General features: G+C 38.9%; 2 protein-coding genes across 2 annotated transcripts; both read left to right on the top strand.

The window, feature by feature from the left end:
• The first annotated feature begins 1,524 nt into the window (after window positions 1-1,524).
• On the top strand, window positions 1,525-5,684 carry LOC119014229. Its single transcript, XM_037089222.1, has 4 exons — window positions 1,525-1,584; window positions 2,431-3,012; window positions 3,085-3,204; window positions 3,368-5,684. Exons 1-4 carry the CDS (start codon window positions 1,577-1,579, stop codon window positions 4,479-4,481), a joined length of 1,824 nt encoding a protein of 607 aa, XP_036945117.1. The 5' UTR covers window positions 1,525-1,576; the 3' UTR covers window positions 4,482-5,684.
• Window positions 5,685-16,148: 10,464 nt separating this feature from the next.
• Window positions 16,149-19,978, top strand: LOC119014561. Its single transcript, XM_037089857.1, has 4 exons — window positions 16,149-16,162; window positions 16,791-17,363; window positions 17,440-17,556; window positions 18,784-19,978. Exons 1-4 carry the CDS (start codon window positions 16,149-16,151, stop codon window positions 19,739-19,741), a joined length of 1,662 nt encoding a protein of 553 aa, XP_036945752.1. The 3' UTR covers window positions 19,742-19,978.
• The last annotated feature ends 2,660 nt before the right edge of the window (window positions 19,979-22,638 follow it).

Consider the following 22,638-nt stretch of genomic DNA (forward strand, 5'->3'; position numbering starts at 1 on the left):
TCAACTGAAGTTTCAATTAGTGATGTTTGATCAATCATTGACAGTGTGCAGTGTATTTTTTGTGTTTTGTATTTGTGTGCAGATTAGATTAGATTGTATTAGATGAGATTCAACTTTGTTGTCACAGTGCACAGTACAAGTACAATGAAATGCAGTTGGTATCGTGAAGTGCAAAGTATGTGCTAGTATGTATGTCAATCCAACGCTTATAATCTTTTAATAGACATTCCTTGTTAAATTCCAAACCTAAATAAATAAAGACTATAGTGTGAAGGAAACATTAGACACAGTTTGTGAATCCCATTGATTCAGAGTTGAGCAAGGAAACAAAGCTTTCACGATGAAACTGAACACATGTGATGTAGCAGGAGAGAGGAAGAGTGCCGATCATGCAAAACTGTTTTTTAATCAAACTTAAGTTTCCATCCATCGAGGCCTTCTGTGCTGGTCTTTGCTCCTCTATCAGTGAGGAAACAGACTGAAGTTCTGACTCAGCTGATCTCCGTTCGGCTGCTGCTCTCTAGCTGACAGATTTAGGTAGTGCTCATTTTATTCTTAAGTTCTGCTTCAGTCTTCCATTTTGTTTCTATTTGAACAAAGAGCAGTCTACAGTGGACATCCAAAACAATGTTCTCCAGCCTTGGAGTAGATAAGTCTGTATATCAAGTGTTTTCATAAGAGCACAATGCTGAGGTGTATGATTCATATAGATAGTGATAGTTGATAGTTATCTGCCATGTTGCCTGTAAAGAGAAGTTTAAGCAGTAAGTTTTACATTAAGTTAACGAGCATTTAAATAACTCATATTTCAGGGATCCTCTGCAGACAGCTGGTTTATCAACCTCACATTTGCAATATTTCATTACTTCTTTCTGTTCTAATGTTTCCCATCGTGATCTTTGTGAAAGGACCAAACAGTTCCTGTTGTGAGAACTGAAAAAAAAGCTCCACACATGAGTCATCGTCATTATCAGCTTGTTGTCAGTTACGCCACATAGAGCTGCAGTTTGCATATGACAGGCGGAAGAAATTCTTCCTTTCATCCGGGTATTATTTGAACTAGATCCTGGTGATAGTGTGGTTACTTTCTGCTACTTCCTGTTGATGATAAAGCACACTGTATCCCAAAATGTTAAATATCAATCTGAAAATCTGAAAATCAACCCTAAAAAAGAAACATTTGGGATAGAACATATCCAGTTTTCCGTATCCTGACACTGGCAATTACTTCTCAACTAGTTAAGCTACGACTGGCTGACAGAAAGCAGCACAATGGTGCACTGAATTCGAGCCCGTTCCCACACTCAGTCACTCCCTCCTGCTTTATAATTGCCCCTTTCCCACCGGTCACGTGACTTTTTCCCTGCTTCTCTCGCCTTCGCCAGCTCCGTCTAACCAGTTCGACAACTCACTTATAGATCATATGCTTTTCCATGCCATTGCTTTCAAGCCTGTTGTTACTTGCCCGTCTCACCTTTCCGCAGGATGAGTTTGATTTTGGATTCTTATCTGCTCTTTCCTGGATGTATTTGACAGTTTTGAACAGCCTCTCTGGTTTTGGACCGTTTCCTGCCTCATGGCCTCGTAAGCAAGTCTTTGAATTGAATCTGAGGGGTGTAGAACAAAGCACGTTCGACGCAGCCAGGCTATGTGTCCTTCGCGGTACATTGTTTACCTATTTCTAGACTTAGCTGACACTTTTTTTTTTCCAGTTACTGTCTCTGTCTGGTTAGGTTTAGGAAAAGATCATGATTTCAGTCAAAAGGTCAAGGTCAAGGTAACCTTTATTATCCCACAAGTGGGAAATTCATGTGGTCACCACTGCCTAAGTAGTGCATTGAGGTCTGACTGTCACATTAAGAAGAATGATACATGAAAATCACATGACAATAACAAAATTATACATAAACAATAATAAATACACCAGAATCTTTTTCCCATTCTGACTCAAAAAAATATCTGTAATTGGCACATTTTCCTTCTGTTTTCCTGATTCCTGTCATTTGCACAGTGCTACTGTAACGATTGTCTGGTTTGAAAAGGATTGCAGGCTACTGAGGGCTTCAAATGTTCTTTCAACCTCCAAATGCCACCAAAAGGAACCTGCAGACAGACAAATAAATACTGGTAAACCCCAACAGGACATGAAAGCGGTTTGAGATGATAGATGTCTGCTCAAGTTGATGCAGCTGAACCGTTTTTTTTCAGTTATACAACATCTGTAAAATTCATACAATAGAAGTCCTATTTATAGCCCTACACACATCTTTAAGGAACATGAACGGAGCTCAAAGTGGCAAATGTTTTTGAATGTATGCATGACTTTTTCCTGCTTTAATTAATTTTGCTAGCTGCACAACAGCAGCTCAGTGGATCTTTTTTATTGGTTTGATGAGATTGATCCACACACAATGTTGTGTTTTCTTACAGAAAGGAGCTGCAGGCGGCTTTGTGCCGCTACACCACAGAAACCCTTAACCACATCAAAACAGTGAGAAGATTCTGTAAGAGGATCTCTGAATGGATGCTCAGGATGGAGATCGAAACGATCCATCTGCTGGACATTAAAGACAGAGCTGATAAAATTAATATGATCTTCAGCCACGTCTCAAATGTAAAGAGAAACGTTGAGGTTTTGTGGGCGTACATGAAGAGCACGGTGACAAACAGCCGTGCAGATCTGGAGACGGAGCTGGCTGCGGTGCTTGCAGACACTCTGGGAGGTTTGGTGGAGCTGCACCACTTCCTGGAGGCAGTGGAGAAGCTGGCGGTCACCTCACGTCATGTGTTCATGGACGAGAACCAGGTGTTACACCTGCCTCAGGGGATCAGCCTTGGACATGTTCAGGTGGTCATAACTGCTGCACGACTAATCTGCCCTCTCCTCCTCGAGTTTAAAAGAGATGCAAGTGTCTTCTTCCTCCCCAAACTTCAGAATGTGGAAGTGCTCTCATACCAACTGGACAAATACATAAAGACCGCCCACAAAATCTGTGAGAAGTTTAAGAGAAGGTAAAGTAAAATTTCTTCAAAATGGTAACCACAAATCCTTAAATAGAAAATAAACGTAACTCTCTTTAACAGCTGTATCAGGGACCTCCGTCTGAGGATGAATAACAAACCTCTGGTGGACCTCGATGTGGATTTGTCCAGAGATGAAATACAAAGTATGCTTCGTCACATTAATCAGCTCGATAAAATCAGGTGAGTATAACACATGTATGTTTTGTTAACATAATAACATCTTGGAAACAGTTGAGAGGCAGAAACAATATCTTTCCCTGCAGATTCCATTTTGCAAGGACACCGATACATCCCAGGTTAGGGTTAGTATTTCATGAAGATTTCCTCTGTTTTTTTTCACCAGGATGGACCAGAACTACAGGCTGGTGTTCTTGTTCCAGGAAGTATCCTGTTCTGGCTTCATCAGTGAGTTCAACAAGCGACAGTCCAGGATGCTGCAGTTCCTAACAGAGCTGGAGGAGGTCGCTGTTCAGCTAGACAAGATAAACAAAGAGGCAAAGATCTCCAGTGTGGCAGGCAGCTCAGTGGGGGCAGTTGGAGGAGTACTTTCCACTGCTGGTTTGGCATTAATTCCTGTCACAGCAGGAGTGTCTCTAGGTCTGATAATAGGTGGGACAGTGCTGGGAGTTTCCAATGGAGTCTACAGGATGTTCAGCACCGTCACAGAGATGAGAGGAAACCACGCACAACAGCAGAAAGCCAACGGGGTCTTCCAGAGTTTCATGGAGGATGTGCAGAGTCTCCAGTGTTGTCTGGAGGAGGTGAGCAGTCAACCACTGACCAAAATAGAAGCCAGTAAGATAGGCGTGGCAATGGGAGTCGGCCGGGTGCTCAATAAAGTACGTACCGTTGCAAAAGGTGTTGAGTCACTCGTTGATGCTGCTTCTGCTGCTCAGGTACTGGAAAGTGAAGAGCTGATTGCAATTGTTGGCGGAGTCTTAGTGCCAGAATGTAAGGCGTTACGTGACGTGCCCAAGGTGGCGTCAGATATCCCGGATATCGTTCAGGCAGCCAAAAGCCCTCTTTCCCTTTGTGAGGCAGGCGTAGTACGTCTCATGAGGCTAAATGCTCTTTTTCTGGGCATGGATGTCTTCTTCATCTGTAAGGATAGTTACAGTCTGGCCAAAGGCAGCCAAGATTACTTTTCACAGTTCATCAGAGCCAGAGCTGCACTTTGGAGCTCAGAGATGGACTCATGGAAGAAGATCCATGACTCCCTGTGGAGAGGTCTGTTGACATCAGAGAAACAGGACGCTCTCCTGGACAAGCAGTTTTATCCAAGGAGGCAGATCAAGAAGCTTCAATGTGAAATCACAAACCGAGAAAGAGACCCGCCGGTTCACCGTGCCACGGTCACGCTCGGCCTCACCACTCATGAAAACAACACGGTCCGTCGTCACGTTAGCAAAAACAAACATGCAACTTTCACACTACACTACAGTACACTTTCAAAATAAAGGCCCAACAAATACTTGATTGGCTGCTTGCTTCATAGACGTCTCAAACCCTGCTGCCCTTGGTAAAGGTCCTATAAGTGAACCTCCCAAGGGGTTGGATGCTGCAGCAGACTTTCTGGATATTAATATTACATTTGTCCCTTGTCCTCATTATTATCACCCCTGCTGGTACTGCACCTTTATACACTTGTGCACCTTTCATGCCAAGGCAGGGTGAGCCACTACACTCACATGCTGTCCTTAGAGTTTTGACATGCTTTGGCACGACACTGGGCTGGAAGCATGGAGAAAGACAATCAATATCTGATCAATTCGATGAAAAACAAAATAAAAGTAGGGCTGTGTAGGTCTGTGTCTGCTGGCACTGCGTGCCAAGAAGTATGAGAGAAACATCACAATCTCTGATCATCCTCAATCATTCAATTGTATATTTTGGAGATACTTTTATTAGCTTTGATTCGTACGAAGTAACGATTTCACTGTCATATTTTAAATGATTATATCACCAGAATGTCTCTATATATAATGTAACTTTCTTCAGTTAAGATTACTTTAGTGTGTGCACATGACATTTAGTAATAAATGCTTTAACTGATTAACATTTTATGTGAAAATAAATGTTTATATGTTTGCTGTAGGTCTAAGAGCTTCCATTTGTAGTCACTTGCCATAAATAATTTGATTACTGATCTGAAGATATACATGACGTCAATTCATACCAGCAACTGGGTTAAATGTTCATTTTTTTATTTTAAAGAACTATACATTGTATAATAGGGAACAGTGTACCTGTTAAGATTTATCTTTGAAGTGTTCTATTGTTGCAGTGCTTTGAATGTATAATGTAATCTTGCCTCATTGTCTGTATCACCCATGTGGTAAATGGTGCTGACATCATTCTGTAATGTGTATCTGAACACTGGAGCTGAATATGAAGTCTCCAATCAACCATGATCAAACTTTATTGTCATTATACAACACAGGATTGAACAATGAAGTACAGTCATGGCTCTTTATACAAACAGAAATGGTGTAAATTATTTCTGTCCTGTTCTATGGGATTACTATCTTAAAGTATTCAGACAGAGGAAAAGATCCAAACAGGAAATTCTGGGCAATCTTTGGTTATTCAGAGAGTTTTTGTAGCCATCAACAAGCATTAATGGTGGGACATGGTTGCAGCTAAAAATATACAGTGCTTATTAAAAGTGTTCACCCCCTTGAATGTTTTCCTCCTTTATTGCTTTTATATATGGAATCATGGTCTATATACAAAAAAAACACTTGTGAAAGTTGTTCATTGGCCTCCAAACTACCTTTGAAATAAGAGAAAAATGAAGCTTGAACGTGCACACTTTGAACCCAGACTGAAAATACAGGTAAAACTTGCTTCAGCAGGTGTGAGTGAAAGCAGCTCTGCACATACGTCATCCTGATCAGTGACGCTCAAACACTCACGTTTCCATTTTGAGATCTCACTTTTAACCATGAGGGGGCTCCAGAGTCTGGATCAGCTTTAACACTGCAGCCCTGATCCAATATTTCCTGTGGCAACAAACATTTCCTGTAAAGGGCTGTAAAGGTCTCCTGTACACTTAAGAGACTGTCTGCTTTTAGTTTAGATTTCTGGTTTTAAACATAGAAATTTTAAAGATAGGAAACATCTGGGGAATGAAGTGGGTGACTTAGTTTTCACCAGCTTATTTTTACAAAACTAAAACTGAGTACAAAGCTGATTTATGTCTTTTTGTAGGAGAGCTTTAAGCTGGCAGACACTCTAACTGGGCTGGTCTCTCTTGCTTTCCTCCCATCATCTGCACCTTTTCCTGTTTTCCTCCACCTACACCACACCATCTCTCACCACATCCACATTTACACTGATGCCACCGACATACAAACCTTTTTAACTGTTTGTTTATTTTCTTATTTTAACTGTAATGAATTACGTGTGTTCATGTCACACTCTGCATCTTTTCCCATGTTCCCCAGGTTATGACAACAACAGCTGAGTTAAGTTCTCACATGAATTAATGATGCTGATACCAAAAATAACTAAATGCCTTTCTTGGTCCACCCTGTGCGCAGTGTGATCTCAAATAAGATTAGGTTTTACACATTTGACTCACAGGCATCAGGTTGTATATTTAGATACAGTTTGCTTCGTTACAACAAAGATCAGTCTGTCTTACTATCTTATTTTAGGGGAAGTCAAAAGACATAACGTGTGTTGATGTTACAGGATGAAAAACTGAATTATTTTCCTTTTGCCGCCACAGCTATCAGCCTACAGTAGAGCCAGAAGGAGTTTGTAGACGGAAGCCAAGTGAAGACAAACACATGTCGGGGAAAAGGTGAAGAATATTTATGTTGTCGCTTTCCAGACTGAAGAGTTCATTCACAGCAAAGCCTTAAATATGAGAACGGACAAATAAGATAAAGTTAGGTGAAAGGTCTAATGCTTTAAGGAAGTCAAGATTCATTTTCTATGTATCATTTTGAAATCTACTTTAACTGAGGTTAATTCTAAAACAGATTTCTACTTATGAACGCACATGATTGAAAAGAAGTTCATATAAAGCTAAATTGTTGGTAGATGATAGGTAAAGAGTTCTGTGGCTGCCAAGATCTGCCTCCCTTGTTATTTCAGCCAGGAAGACAGGAAGTCACATTTAATAAATGCTGTCAAGACCAAAACATGTGCTGGCAACATGATGTGACTTTAAAGTGTCTCTAGAGGAATATAACAGATGGGATGCATGATGGGATGCAAATCCTTCTCATAACTGACCAGGAGTCTTCCCACTGTCCTTGAAAACTTGACACATAAAACTGATAGTACAGTAATGATGAGTGGACAAAAGTCAAGGTAGGTTGCAGAGTTTCATTATTTTTTAGATTTTTTTGCAAAACAGTATGAAATTTTAAATTGAATCAAGAATCATTTTAGAGGTTGTAGTTTGTGGTGCTGTTGAATAAACAAGAACAAGAGATGTTCATCTCCGAAGCAAAAACAGAACATTTTGACCTTTATGAAGGAAGGATTTATTGAAGAACTGTTGTAATGCATTAGTGTGCGGCAGCTCCATGTAATAGTTTTAGCTGGGTGTATCTGACAAACTGGCAACTGAGTGCATAAAGATATCATCTTTATTTTCACTGAGTTAAATACATGTAACCATCATGCAGTAGCTGATGTGTACACTGAAATATTTTGAGCTTCATCTCTCTAATCATTTATGGTGTGAGCGCAGATTAGCCGAGTGTCCATTCAATTGTTCAACAATGTAAAATAGTGAGGTTGGGGCATGATCTGACAAAATAAGCCCGGGTTTTGAATATTGCCTCCAGATCAGCTACAGATTGTCAACATGTGTCTTCTCTTCGGTGTCATCCCCCAAAACTTAAAGTAAATTTTAAGTAAAATCATTGAAAATGCTGTTTTAAACAGCTGAACAATTACCTAATAATAAATGGCTGTTTTCATCAATTAAACAATGATAAGACTATTAAGACCTTTGGAGCCAAGGAGGAACGACTAACAGTCTCTGCTGAGACAATCACAAAGTCAGCCTACTATCACCTTAGGAATATATCCAGGATGAGAGGATTTATGTCTTGGCGGGTTTTGGAAAAACTTGTACATGCATTTATCCTCAGCAGACTCTACTACTGTAACAGTATCTTTATAGGACTCTAAAAAATCCATCAGACATTTTTAGCAGATTCAGAACGCTGGCCTTCTGATTGTCAAAGAATAAAATCCTGCTGTTGGTTCATAAAGCACTGAATGGTTTATGATTAAAAGGTCTGCTCCAATTCTCTCCTATTTTAAATCTAGACAGAAGATCTTTCTGTTTGCCTCTGCCTTTCACTGAAGCCATTTTAAGGCTTTGAACTGCACTGAGTCAAAGGGCCTCTTGCTCTTGGTAAGTCAGCCAGAGCAGGGTTCATTGCACTCAATGCTCTTTTCCTTGGCATGGATGTCTTCTTTATGTATAAGGATGGCAGCAGTCTACGCAAAGGCAGCGAGACTGAAGTCTCGAAGTTCATCAGAGCCAGAGCTGCACTTTGGAGCTCAGAGATGGACGCATGGAAGAAGATCCATGACTCCCTGTGTGAAGGTCAGAAGACATCAGAGGAACACCGAGCCGTCCTGGACAAGACATTTTATCCAGAGAGAGTGATCAAGAATTAATGTCTTACCTCGATGGACAATAAAATAGGTCTGTGTGGTGTGATTTAAGTCAGTGAATTTGTGGCAGCTAAACTTTTCTCCAACTCTGATTAATGTGAATAAATCACATCTGAATATGTTGCTCAGCTGTCAATCACTGACTGCCATCAAACATCATTCAAGCCTATCTTTGCTGGATTCATGGCTTAGCTGTATTTCTTATGACAATTTATATTTATTGAGTCCATATTGAAAAAAATCACATGGGCACTATGTTTTTATTTTTTTTCTTGATTCAAATTATATATATTTTTCCAGTATAGAGCTTGTCTGAAGTGTATAGGAAGTGAGGCTCATGTGGAGATCATTGGGACTTTGTTTTGAGTTTGATCATATGTAAATTTATGACTATGTTACAATTTTGAGTATTGTTTTCTGCTATTATAAAGGATGAGCAGAGACGGCCTCGCTTCAGCCATCATCTGCACTAGACAAGCAGCTGATTTTCAGTTGCCACGACAACAGTGTGTGAAGAATTTTGTTCAGGTGTGTTATACATGGATAACAATAATGGGTGTTTTGATTTAGCAATATGTTGCTACATTTATCATGCATATTTATACACTCAAGGGCCACCACAATATATATCTGACCTCTAAGTGGTATTTAGTAATTCTGCATAATAATTTTACAAAAGACATGCCATCATGTCATATAATTACAGGAAAAACTTGTTCTCAGCATTGGGTAAATGGTGTTTTCAAAACGACTGAGTTGTCATGTTGGTACCATGCAGGGTTTCAGTAGAAATCCAGCTAAGCTAGTGAATTTTTAATGCCCCGGAGTATGTGCTGAGACCCTATTTGTACTGTGGCTTAAGTTTGGTGCTGTTCTGAGCATTATTTGTGGCTTTTTGATGGCGGTTTCTAAATTAGCAGTCTGCTAACTTGATCTCTCGAGAGGGAGTCTAACACAGTTTCACGGTGTGTTTGATCATGAATTAAACTTACACCGGAATATCCCTTTAATGATGTTGGTCTAAGAAGTTAGGGGGCTGCTGAATACTCCTTGTCATATTCAAAATAATTAATTAATAGATTGTTTTCAATAAGAAGTATTTATTGGTGGATTTATTTGGTCCTTTATTGTCTAATTTTCATCAGGATGGGAGAGCACTTCCTAACAGTGTTGTTGTTCAAAGACGAGCCCCGTTTGGACTTCAGCAATAAGTTCAGTGAATGTGAACCCAGATGGTGAAGTTTTTAAAAGACCTGGAGGGTGCTGCTGATAAACTAGACTAGACTGTCTGACTACAGTAGCAAAGACCTTCACTGTGTTCGGCAGCTGGCTGGGGATAATTGGATTGTTGGTTTGACATTGATTCCTGCAATAAAGGGAGTGACTATGACAAAATGTGGGGCAGCACTGGGAATTGTTTGCCCAGTAATCATTGTTCTGGCATTTTTCATAGATTGTTGTGGCAACCAAAAAATACCAAAGCCAATAAACACTTCAAAAGCTTCATGGCGGACATTGGTCACCCACCAACCCAAATACAAGAAAGTCAAATAGATGTGGCTGTGGGAGTAGGCATGGTGTTTGACAAAGTTCGTGCTTTATTTAAATTTATTGACTCGCTTGCTGACATTGTAGGCACTTCAGATGTCCCAGAAATGTGTCAGTCAGCAGTCAAAGGACCTCTTGCCAGACTAACCAAATGTTCTTTCCTTTGTCATGGATGCCTTTTACCTCTGTAAGCAAGTCTACAGTCTGGTCAAATGCAGAGAGACTAAAGTCTCAATGTTCATCAAAGCCAGAGCTGCATTTTGGATATCATAGACAGCCTTATGGAAGAAGATCCATGACTCCCTGTGCAAAGGTCAGAAGACATCAGAGGAACACCAAGCTGTCCCGGATTAGCTATTTAACCAGGGAGGGCAACAGAGAGCAGAGATTCAACAAATGAAATATCAGTCTGATCAAGAGGATGAAAAAATTAAATATAGGCTGGTCTCTGTGGTAAATTTGTGGCAACTGAATTTTTTTTGTATCTCGTTTTATTTTATTTTTGTAACTCTGAGTAATACAAATAAATCATGTCTGAAATGGAATCTAACTAATATGTAAATATTCAATATATCTCTGACTGTATAAAAATGTTTTTTTGTCTCACGATAAATAGAACTCAGTTTGTAGATTAAAGTGTAGAAGAGTAATGCTACATGCCCTTTGTGCTTCATTTCCTGTGGTTCTGGATTTGCTTTAAACAATGCAGGAATTGTGTTTTCCAAAGTTGTGGTGTCACTGAGGTACCAATCTTACCTTCATCTTAAAAATCTTGCAAAGTTGTATTTTTGTAAAGTTTTGATTTTACAATGAAACTGTAACACTCTTCTTTCTGTTCTCCTTACAAGGAATGAGTGCAGGTTATCTAAACAGCACATGGCTTTCTTATTAGCCTTATTAGCCAATTAGCCAATTCATGGACTAGAATTATGTACTCTAAGGGGTTCTACCTCCAGTTTTTAGAGTTATTTTTATCTGAACAGCAAGGCTGGTTTGCCTGTGGAAGATCAGAAGCAAACAGTTTATCAACTGACCTGTGAATGTGGTCTGCACATCTCTTAAAGTTGACTCGTGCTGAGATACGTGTTTCACAGGGCTGGTAGCATGCAGTGACTTGCATCAGACAGTTGCAGCTGATTCAGAACGCTGCTGCTCGAGTCCTGACAGGAACCAAAAAAGTAGATCACATCACTCCAGTTCTTAGATCTTTACACTGGCTTCCTGTCTATCAAAGAATAGATTTCAAAATCCTGTTGTTGGTTTATAAAGCATTGAATGGTTTCAGGCCAAAATACATTTCTGATCTGCTGCCGCGTTATGAACCATCTGGACCTCTGAGATCGTCAGGTACCGGTCTGCTTTCAGTCCCCAGGGTCAGAACTAAACATGGAGCAGCAGCATTCAGTTACTATGGACCTCATATTTGGAATAAACTCCCTGAAAATTGCAGGTCTGCTCCCACACTCACCTCTTTTAAATGAAGACTTAAAACATGTCTTTTCTAAAGCTTTTCTAAAACTTTTCTATTCTAGCCTACTTGTTTTGATGTTTGTTTCTTAATGTTTTTACTGGTTTTAAAATGCTATTTTTAATGTTTTTTATGCAATTTTTAATATCCTTTAAATGAAATTTTTATGTCTTCTAATGAAATTTATGTGTGCCTGTAAAGCACTTTGAGTTGCCTTGTGCCTGAATTGTGCTATACAAATAAATTCGCCTTGCCTTTTCTGAAGTGTAAAGGAAGTCTTATGTTTATCTTGAGACACATGTGGAGATGACTGGAAATTTTGTTTTGAGTTAGATCATATGTAATCTTGTGACTTTGTTATTACTGAGTATTGTTTTCTGCTATCATAAAAGATGAGGAGAGACTGCCTCTCTTCAACCATCATCTGCACTAGACAAGCAGCTGATTTTCAGTTGCCACGAAAACAGTGTGTGAAGAATTTTGTTTCAGAGGCCCGACAGTTTTCAAAAGCTATAGTATCAATGGAGTTAGAGGCAAGAGGCTTTACCCATCTTTGCAATATCTTATTTTTGTAATATTTTAATTTCACAATGAAACTTCAAATATCATGACCAGGGAAACCAAAACAATAGTTTGGACTCAAATGCACGACACGACTCAGAGTCAGAATCAGGCAGAAACAAGACTGAAGGAAACACGGCTGAGGTCGAAAACCAGCAAACACTCAAAAACGATCGGAACAAGGGCTGAGATGTTTTTGCACGGGGACAAGAAGACGAACTGGCAATGGACAGGGGAAACACAGGAACTATAAATGCACACACACAAGCACCAGGTGACACAGATCAGGGCGGAGACAGACAATCAGGTAAGAGGACGAAACCGCACAAGCAAGGAAGGGGAATCTGGAACGAGAGGAGAGGTAAATACACAAGACAAAAACAGGGACATAACTGTAACATGGACCGAGTCATAACAGCAACACTGCAGCAACAAATTATACTATCTTAATTACTGAGATTGTGTCTTCTAATGGCTGTTATTCTCATGAAGAAAGAGCAGTATTCAATTAATGACTCTAAATCTAAGTTTTTAGTTTTGTGAGTTGTATAAAAAAGTGGAATGATTTTTATAGTGTGTAGGTAATGTATAACTTCTGTATAACTTCTCTCTACTCTTTATATTTTAGTGAGTTTTTTTTATATTTCTGCTTTTAACCTGTAAAATGTCTTTGAGTACCTTGAAAAGTGCTATATGAAATAAATATATTATTATGATGATGATGATGATTTTTACAGTTAAAAAGATAAAACTCAAATGTCGTCCAAAATGAGGTCTGTTCATTTATTTAGGAATGTATCAAATAAAGAGAAGACTTTCATCACTTCTGACACAAAAGTTGTGTCTACAAGTTTGAAATACATATTTTACATCAATAAACATGGATATAAACACAAAGACTCTTTACCTGGAGTTAAAGGAATGTTATCAAAAGGAAGCAAGAAGATTTAGAAATTCTGATCTCATTAAAAATGTCAAAAATCCCTCCAGACATGTTAAAGACATAGAAATAGTCTGCTTGTAATAACTCTGTGTCTGAAAAAGTTTGAGTGAACTAGCTAAAAATACTTGATGACATCTCCTCCTTCTCCATTACTGAATTCACGTTAATATAGAATTGATACAAATAAATTGAATAATAAAGGGTAAATCAGAGGAAAATCATGAAAAAAGGATCCTATATAAACCAATGGCAACGTCAGCTTGTAAGTCGAGCCCCATTCAGTGCGGGAATCATGTCGATACCTCGTCTTGCCTCTGTGTTAAAGTTACATGTGCGGAGGGAAAAAAAAGGCCCAAATGTTAAAAGGAATATACGGATGTCACCATCATGATGTGTACCATCACACCACTTTTGGAGTTGGGAGTTTATGGCTGATTTACTACTAGTGTCAGAGAGTACAGCACATTTATTGAGGTCGTTATCCTTTCTGATGGATCTATCAGATTGAACTACAACCTCTATAAATCTAGTTAATATGTATATTTCCTACTGCAATTAAAGGAAGCAACAGGATATCTGCATTGACTAAATTAAGGTGTGCAGCTGTTCTTATATGACATTGAACACTTTTGTTAACACTACCACACATAGGTTCAGCCAAAACAAATATATACCCCTCGTTGATATACCTCTGGAGGTAGTATAGGAGCCGCAGCAGAGGTGAGACAGTATCTGTGTGAATAACAAAGCCAGCAGCACAGGATAGGGGTGTGTCCATCTGATGTTGTTCAAGGTCTGACAGCTGACAGATCCTTCACTCATCAAATAAAAGATAAATGTTGAACACCTTGAGGAAAAACATGGATCACCATCATGATGTGTACCGTCACACCACTTTTGGAGTTGGGAGAGTTCATGGATGATGTTGCTGTTCTGTCATTGCCTAAGGAATGTTTCAGATGGCAAGAAAATGCATTGTGTATTCCAGTGAAACAGTGCATGGAGTGTGCAAGAGAGCAGCCTTGCAGGCTGCATGAAATAAATGCTGTGATGAAAGATGCTTCAGTTAATGTTTCAAACATTAGGTTTGATTCACTGTGATCAAAAACTCTGTTTACATATAAGAATGTATTCATGCCCTTCCTGTGAGCTGCATGAATTTCACTACAGAGGTTTATTAATTAAAGTAAAGACGCTCGTTCTGTCTGAGAAGAAGTAACTCAGAATGGACCACTGCCTTTGAAAAAAATATTAAGTAGGGTAGCTCATTCTTTCAGGAAATATCTATCAGAATGGACTGCAACCTAAATAAATGTAATGGAAAAATATGCTTATCCATTTTTGCATCCATATTCGCATTACATGAGGTTATAATCCATTCTGATGGATCTTTCAGATAGATTATGACCTCTATAAATCTAGTAGATATGTAGATTTCCGACTGCCTTTAAAGGCAGCGTCAGGATACCAGCTTTGTAACGTGGTCAGTAAATTAAGGTTTGCCGGGGTGAAGGTGTCCTTGTATGACTTTGATCACTTTCGATATGACTACTACAGGTTCAGCCAAACCAAATATATATGAGTGTCACCTGGTGATGTTTTGTCCACAACCCAGCTATCTTTCAGATAGACTATGACCGCTATAAATCTAGTAGATATGTAGATTTCCGACTGCCTTTAAAGGCAGCATCAAGATGCACGTTCACAGCATAAAACTTTCGTTATGCCTGCCACTAACAGGTTCAGCCTGAAATCCAAATATATCTGAGTATCACCTGGTGATGTTTTGTCCACAAACCAATTTGTGATTTTGTTCTTTCAATAGATTCAGTCTAATGAGCTGTTGATCTCGGGCACTACAACGGATCTGATTTCCAATTTTGATCTATTTCTCTTTTAACTACACTTTTAACTACACAGGTAATAAAATGATAGACTACAACCTCCATTAATGTAATGGAAAAACAGGCTTATCATTTTTTCCATTACAATTTATAGATCTATCTGATTAGACTACTGCCTCTATAAATCTAGTAGATATGATCCCTTTCACTTTCACTTCACCTGGTGATGTTTTGTCCACAACCCAGCTATCTTTCAGATAGACTATGACCGCTATAAATCTAGTAGATATGTAGATTTCCGACTGCCTTTAAAGGCAGCATCAAGATGCACGTTCACAGCATAAAACTTTCGTTATGCCTGCCACTAACAGGTTCAGCCTGAAATCCAAATATATCTGAGTATCACCTGGTGATGTTTTGTCCACAAACCAATTTGTGATTTTGTTCTTTCAATAGATTCAGTCTAATGAGCTGTTGATCTCGGGCACTACAACGGATCTGATTTCCAATTTTGATCTATTTCTCTTTTAACTACACTTTTAACTACACAGGTAATAAAATGATAGACTACAACCTCCATTAATGTAATGGAAAAACAGGCTTATCATTTTTTCCATTACAATTTATAGATCTATCTGATTAGACTACTGCCTCTATAAATCTAGTAGATATGATCCCTTTCACTTTCACTTCACCTGGTGATGTTTTGTCCACAACCCAGCTATCTTTCAGATAGACTATGACCTCTATAAATCTAGAAGATATGTAGTTTTCCGACTGCCTTTAAAGGCAGCATCAGGATACCAGCTTTGTAACGTGGTCAGTAAATTAAGGTTTGCCGGGGTGAAGGTGTCCTTATATGACTTTGATCACTTTCGATATGACTACTACAGGTTCAGCCAAACCGAATATATATGAGTGTCAGCTGGTGATGTTTTGTCCACAACCCAGTTGGGGATTTTGTTCATTCAGCAGATTCAGTCTAATGAGCTGTTGATCTCAGGCACTACAACAGATCAGATTTCCAATTTTGATCTATTTCTCTGTTATTGACACAGGAAAAACAAGAAGAATCCAACAAATCTGAGGAGAGCATACCAAGTGGAGAAACATGTCTGCAGCAAGGTAAGGAGTTTTAATCTTTAAACTACTGTTGCACAGAAAATGAGAGAAAAGAATATTGGAACAGCAAAGTGTCGAATAAACGACGAAAGCAAGGGAAGCATCTGTATTAACTAAAAGATTCATCTCTGAATGACCCCAGTAAGGAACACAATAACTTGTCAAAAAAAATGTTGTTATCAATCTGATGTCTTAGTTTTGTTTTTAAATCTCAGTGCACATTCACATACCTCATACATATAAGTTCATTTGTTGTTAAATTAATGTAGAAATAAATGGTTTATCTTGAAGACAAATGCAACAACTTCTTAGCTCTGGTTCTATCAATCAGAACTGGTTATAGCCTGCTATGTTAGAGTCAGCTGTATAAAGGACTCAGGTAACAAAAACAGGACTCTTGGTTTCAGATGATAATACACACACGAAAACATGATTATTTTATAATAATTTAATTTTATAATCCATTTCTGCCAATAGACGCTGCTAATTTATACAGACTGAACCTGTAATTAGTTTGACTAAATCTCTAATAAATGTTCAGTTCTTTTTAATTTGTTTGAACATGTCAAAATTAATACAATATCTACAATGTCAATGTTTTTTGCATGGGTGTGTGTTTTTTTTTTTTCAGAAGGAAACTACAGGAGGCTTTGTGCCAATACAGCACAGATACTCTTGCCAACATTAACACAGTGAGTGGATTCTGTAAGGGGATCTCGTCATGGATGAATGCAAGGGAGAATGAGTTGCGCCAGCTAAAGGAAATCAAAGACAAACTTGACCAGATCTTAAACCCTGATACCAAGAGCAAACGTAAGGCTCTGAAGACATTTTTGAAGGGCATGGTGGCTGCAGACAATAGTTCTGAAGAGCTGGAGACAGAGCTGGCTGCTGTGCTTGCAGACACTCTGGAAGGTCTGAAGAAGCTCGACCGCTTCCTGGAGGCAGTGGAGAAGCTGGCGGTCACATCACTTCATGTGTTCATGGAGGGGAACCAGGTGTTACACCTGCCCAAAGGAATCAGCCTTGAACGTGTTCAGGTTGTCATCATTGCTGCACAAATAATCTGCCCTCTCCTCCTCAAGTTCAAAAGAGATGCAAGTGTCTTCTTCCTCCCCAAACTTCACAATGTGGAAGTGCTGTTATACCAACTGGACAAATACACGGAGACCACCCAAAAAATCTGTGAGATATTGGAGAAAAGGTAAACTGCCATGTCTTCAAAATTATAGACATAAAAACAAAAAACAAATCTATAATTGTTAATATGTGTTTAACAGTATAAGTGATCCTTACTGGCTGAAGGGCAACAAACCTCTGATAAACGTCGATGTTGATTTGTCTGAAGATGAAATACAAGGGATGCTGTGTCACATTAATCAACTTAATGCAATCAGGTAAGTTTTACACTTTATATGCAATATTTTACAATATGAAATAATAATGTATTATCACATCAACACAGCTGAGTGGCAGAGACAATATCCTGGTTCCTCTGGATAATCCACCGAAGTCACTGTTAGTTTTCACTGGAACTGTAATTTCTACAGAAGTGTGTACAATCTACAATGTGTAAAGGAGAAAGAAAGTTATGGAGGCTGACAAATAGTCCACTACAATGTGCAATCAGATACAATACCATTAATAAACACCATCAAATACAATTAATCTTAAACATCAGGCACACAAGCTGATACCAAGACAAATAACTGGAGTGTGTGGAGGACATTTTAAAAACACTTTGGATCCCACAGAGTGCGCCAAAGAAGCCCAAATTTTAAAGTATGAACGTTTTTTTGCAGTTTAGGGGATATATGATGTTAAAACAAACTGGAAATGAACAGGAGAAGTCAGAAACATTTGTGGCTGTACTGGCAAGAAAAGGCCTGAAAACCAGCCCAAACCACATAAAAATGTAAACCAGAAATATAACAATTAGCTTGCTGAATGCTCACAATTTCCCTCAACTCAAAAAGTAAAGAGGAGCAAAGAAATCTTGACTAAGGTAAGCAGTGTGTCAAGGACAGAGTCAGAGTGAAAATAACCCAAATGCCATTCTCATAAGCTTTCACAAGAGGGCGTCGTCACACTCTGACTGGCTGAGAGGGGAATGCCCCAAGTTGCTCTCAGTCATTGATTAGGACATGAATTCACTGCAAACAATCAGATGGATTTTGACATTCAGATAATTAAAAATCAGTACCAAATAATGGAACAGCTACACATTTATTGAAGCTTGAGCGAGAGAATCAGTAGAAGCATTGCAAATGAGAAAATTGCAGTGCCAGACTACTTCTGACGATCACTTCCTGAAAGGGGAGAATTTACCCCTCAACAAATCCCAGAGACTTACTAAGTGCCCAAATGAGGTTACTCTACATTCACCCAGTGCCATGGCACTGTTTCATTATTTATCTGAAGATTTCTTTTGAAAGAGCTTTGCTGCCAATATGACACCAAAATATTACAAAAAGAAATCTCTACAATCTGCATTATATCATGAATTTTTAGATTTTCTAAAATTTTCCCAGAAAAGCTCATTTAAAGCATATGACATCATCCTGCTCTAAAGTCTCTGGGCCATGATTAGTTGAGCATTCATCTTTGTCTTTTTTCTTCATCAGGATGGACCAGAACTTCAGACTGGTGTTCTTGTTCCAGGATGTGCCATGCTCTGACTTCATCAGTAACTTCAAAGAGAGAAACCCCAGAATGCTAGAGTTTCTAACAGACCTGGAGGAGGTCGCTGTTCAACTAGACAGCATGAATAAGGGGGCAAAGATCTCCAGTGTGGCAGGCAGCTCAGTGGGGGCAATTGGAGGTATTCTTTCCATTGTTGGTTTGGCATTAATTCCTGTAACAGCAGGAGTGTCTGTAGGTCTGATAGCAGGTGGGGCAGCACTGGGAGTGACCAGTGGAGTCAACAGTGTTGTCACCACCGCCACAGAGATTGGAGTAAACCGTACACAACAAAATAAAGCTAGTGAAGTCTTTCAGAGTTTCATGGAGGATGTTCAGAGTCTCCAGGAATGTCTGGAGGAGGTCATGGATAAAAAAGGCCCTAACTTAGAGGAACGTGCCACAAATTTGGTAGTTGGAGTTGGCAAGGTGCTCGGTAAAGTTGGTCGTGTTGGAAAAGGTATTGATGCGCTTGTTGACGCTGCCTCTGCCTTGATGAAGAATGAGAAGGTGACTGTAAATACTGGCAAGGTGGTCGCTCAGGAAGGCAAAGCATTGTGCAATGTGCCCAGGGCGGCCTCAGATATCCCAGATGTCGCTCAGGCAGCAGCCAAAGGGCCTCTTGCTCTTGGTAAGTCAGCCAGAGCAGGGTTCATTGCACTCAATGCTCTTTTCGTTGGCGTGGATGTCTTCTTCATCTGTAAGGATGGCTACAGTCTAGCCAAAGGCAGCGAGACTGAAGTTTCAAAGTTCATCAGAGCCAGAGCTGCACTTTGGAGCTCAGAGATCGACTCATGGAAGAAGATCCATGACTCCCTGTGCAAAGGTCAGAAGACATCAGAGGAACACCGAGCCGTCCTGGACAAGACATTTTATCCAGAGAGAGCGATCAAGAAGAATTAATTCCTGTGCAAAGTTCTGCCGACATCAAAGGAAAAACAAGCTGTTCTGGACAATCCATCTGATCCAGAGAAGGTGATCCTGAAGAATGAAGACAAAAACGATGATGATGATGTGAAAACAATATAAAAAACATAAGGTTGTGTAGTGCAGTAATGCTGATTGAGAGTCCTGTATTTGTGGCAACGCTCACAATGTGCCTTTTCGAAAATCTAACAGTCTTTAGATCCATTTTATATAAATCCCTGATCATCTTCAATCATTCAAGTGTATATATTGGAGATACTTTATTAGCTTTGATTCTTATGAAGGAAACAATTTCACTGTAATTTTTCAAATGATTATATCACCAGAATGTCTGTTTTTAGTTATGTTTACTTTAGTATGTACACATGACATTTACTTATAGCTTTAACTGATTAACATTGTATGTGAAACTAATATCATTTGCTGTTTCTTTGCTGTTAAGATACGAGCTGCCATTTGTAGCCATACATAATTTGATTACTGATCTGAAGATATACATGACGTCAATTCATCAATACATACCAGCAACAAGGTTGAATTTTAATTTTTTGTTTTACATAACTTTACATTTTATAGGAGGGAACTGTGTACCTGTTAAGATTTATCTTTGAAGTCTTCTATTGTTGCAGTGCTTTAAATGTATAATGTAATCTTGCCTCATTTTCTGTATCACCCATTTAAACATGTAACTTACTGTGTTCTGTATCACTGTCGGGATTAAAAAGATGTATTAACGTAAATAAATCATGAATGAATTTAAACTCTGAGCACACATTTAACGCATTCAACGTAATAAACAGGTTTCAAAAGCAACAGTAAAATGTCTTGTGTTTGTGATTCTTTTTTTGTTTTAAGGCCTCTATCTTTAGATGAGGAGCTTCATACATTAAGAGGATAATAGTGACCTTCATACACATTTATTAAATGGTGCAGACATCATTTTGTAATGTGTATCTGAACACTGGAGCTGAATATGAAGTCTCCAATCAACCACGACCAAACTTTATTGTCATCATAGAACACAGGATTGAAGTGCAGTCATGGCTCTTTATACAAACAGAAATGGTGTAAATTATTTCTGTCCTGTTCTATGGGATTACTATCTTAAAGTATTCAGACAGAGGAAAAGATCCAAACAGGAAATTCTGGGCAATCTTTGGTTATTCAGAGAGTTTTTGTAGCCATCAACAAGCATTAATGGTGGGACATGGTTGCAGCTAAAAATATACAGTGCTTATTAAAAGTGTTCACCCCCTTGAATGTTTTCCTCCTTTATTGCTTTTATATATGGAATCATGGTCTATATACAAAAAAAACACTTGTGAAAGTTGTTCATTGGCCTCCAAACTACCTCTGAAATAAGAGAAATGAAGCTTGAACGTGCACACTTTGAACCCAGACTGAAAATACAGGTCAAACTTGCTTCAGCAGGTGTGAGTGAAAGCAGCTCTGCACATACGTCATCCTGATCAGTGACGCCCAAACACTCACGTTTCCATTTTGAGATCTCACTTTTAACCATGAGGGGGCTCCAGAGTCTGGATCAGCTTTAACACTGCAGCCCTGATCCAATATTTCCTGTGGCAACAAACATTTCTTGTAAAGGGCTGTAAAGGTCTCCTGTACACTTAAGAGACTGTGTGCTTTTAGTTTAGATTTCTGGTTTTAAACATAGAAATTTTAAAGATAGGAAACAGAGGTAAAAACATCTGGGGAATGAAGTGGGTGACTTAGTTTTCACCAGCTTATTTTTACAAAACTAAAACTGAGTACAAAGCTGATTTATGTCTTTTTGTAGGAGAGCTTTAAGCTGGCAGACACTCTAACTGGGCTGGTCTCTCTTGCTTTCCTCCCATCATCTGCACCTTTTCCTGTTTTCCTCCACCTACACCACACCATCTCTCACCACATCCACATTTACACTGATGCCACCGACATACAAACCTTTTTAACTGTTTGTCTATTTTCTTATTTTACTGTAATGAATTACGTGTGTTCATGTCACACTCTGCATCTTTTCCCATGTTCCCCAGGTTATGACAACAACAGCTGAGTTAAGTTCTCACATGAATTAATGATGCTGATACCAAAAATAACTAAATGCCTTTCTTGGTCCACCCTGTGCGCAGTGTGATCTCAAATAAGATTAGGTTTTACACATTTGACTCACAGGCATCAGGTTGTATATTTAGATACAGTTTGCTTCGTTACAACAAAGATCAGTCTGTCTTACTATCTTATTTTAGGGGAAGTCAAAAGACATAACGTGTGTTGATGTTACAGGATGAAAAACTGAATTATTTTCCTTTTGCCGCCACAGCTATCAGCCTACAGTAGAGCCAGAAGGAGTTTGTAGACAGAAGCCAAGTGAAGACGTACACATGTCAGGGAAAAGGTAAAGAATATTTATGTTGTCGCTTTCCAGACTGAAGAGTTCATTCACAGCAAAGCCTTAAATATGAGAACGGACAAATAAGATAAAGTTAGGTGAAAGGTCTAATGCTTTAAGGAAGTCAAGATTCATTTTCTATGTATCATTTTGAAATCTACTTTAACTGAGGTTAATTCTAAAACAGATTTCTACTTATGAACGCACATGATTGAAAAGAAGTTCATATAAAGCTAAATTGTTGGTAGATGATAGGTAAAGAGTTCTGTGGCTGCCAAGATCTGCCTCCCTTGTTATTTCAGCCAGGAAGACAGGAAGTCACATTTAATAAATGCTGTCAAGACCAAAACATGTGCTGGCAACATGATGTGACTTTAAAGTGTCTCTAGAGGAATATAACAGATGGGATGCATTGTTAACCGTGGCTAATTTTGGAGTTTAAGAGATTAAAACCTCAATGACATCAAATGTTCAGAAACTAGAC

The sequence above is a fragment of the Acanthopagrus latus genome, chromosome 23 (genome assembly GCF_904848185.1).
Source record: "Acanthopagrus latus isolate v.2019 chromosome 23, fAcaLat1.1, whole genome shotgun sequence".
Classification (NCBI taxonomy): Eukaryota; Metazoa; Chordata; class Actinopteri; order Spariformes; family Sparidae; genus Acanthopagrus; species Acanthopagrus latus.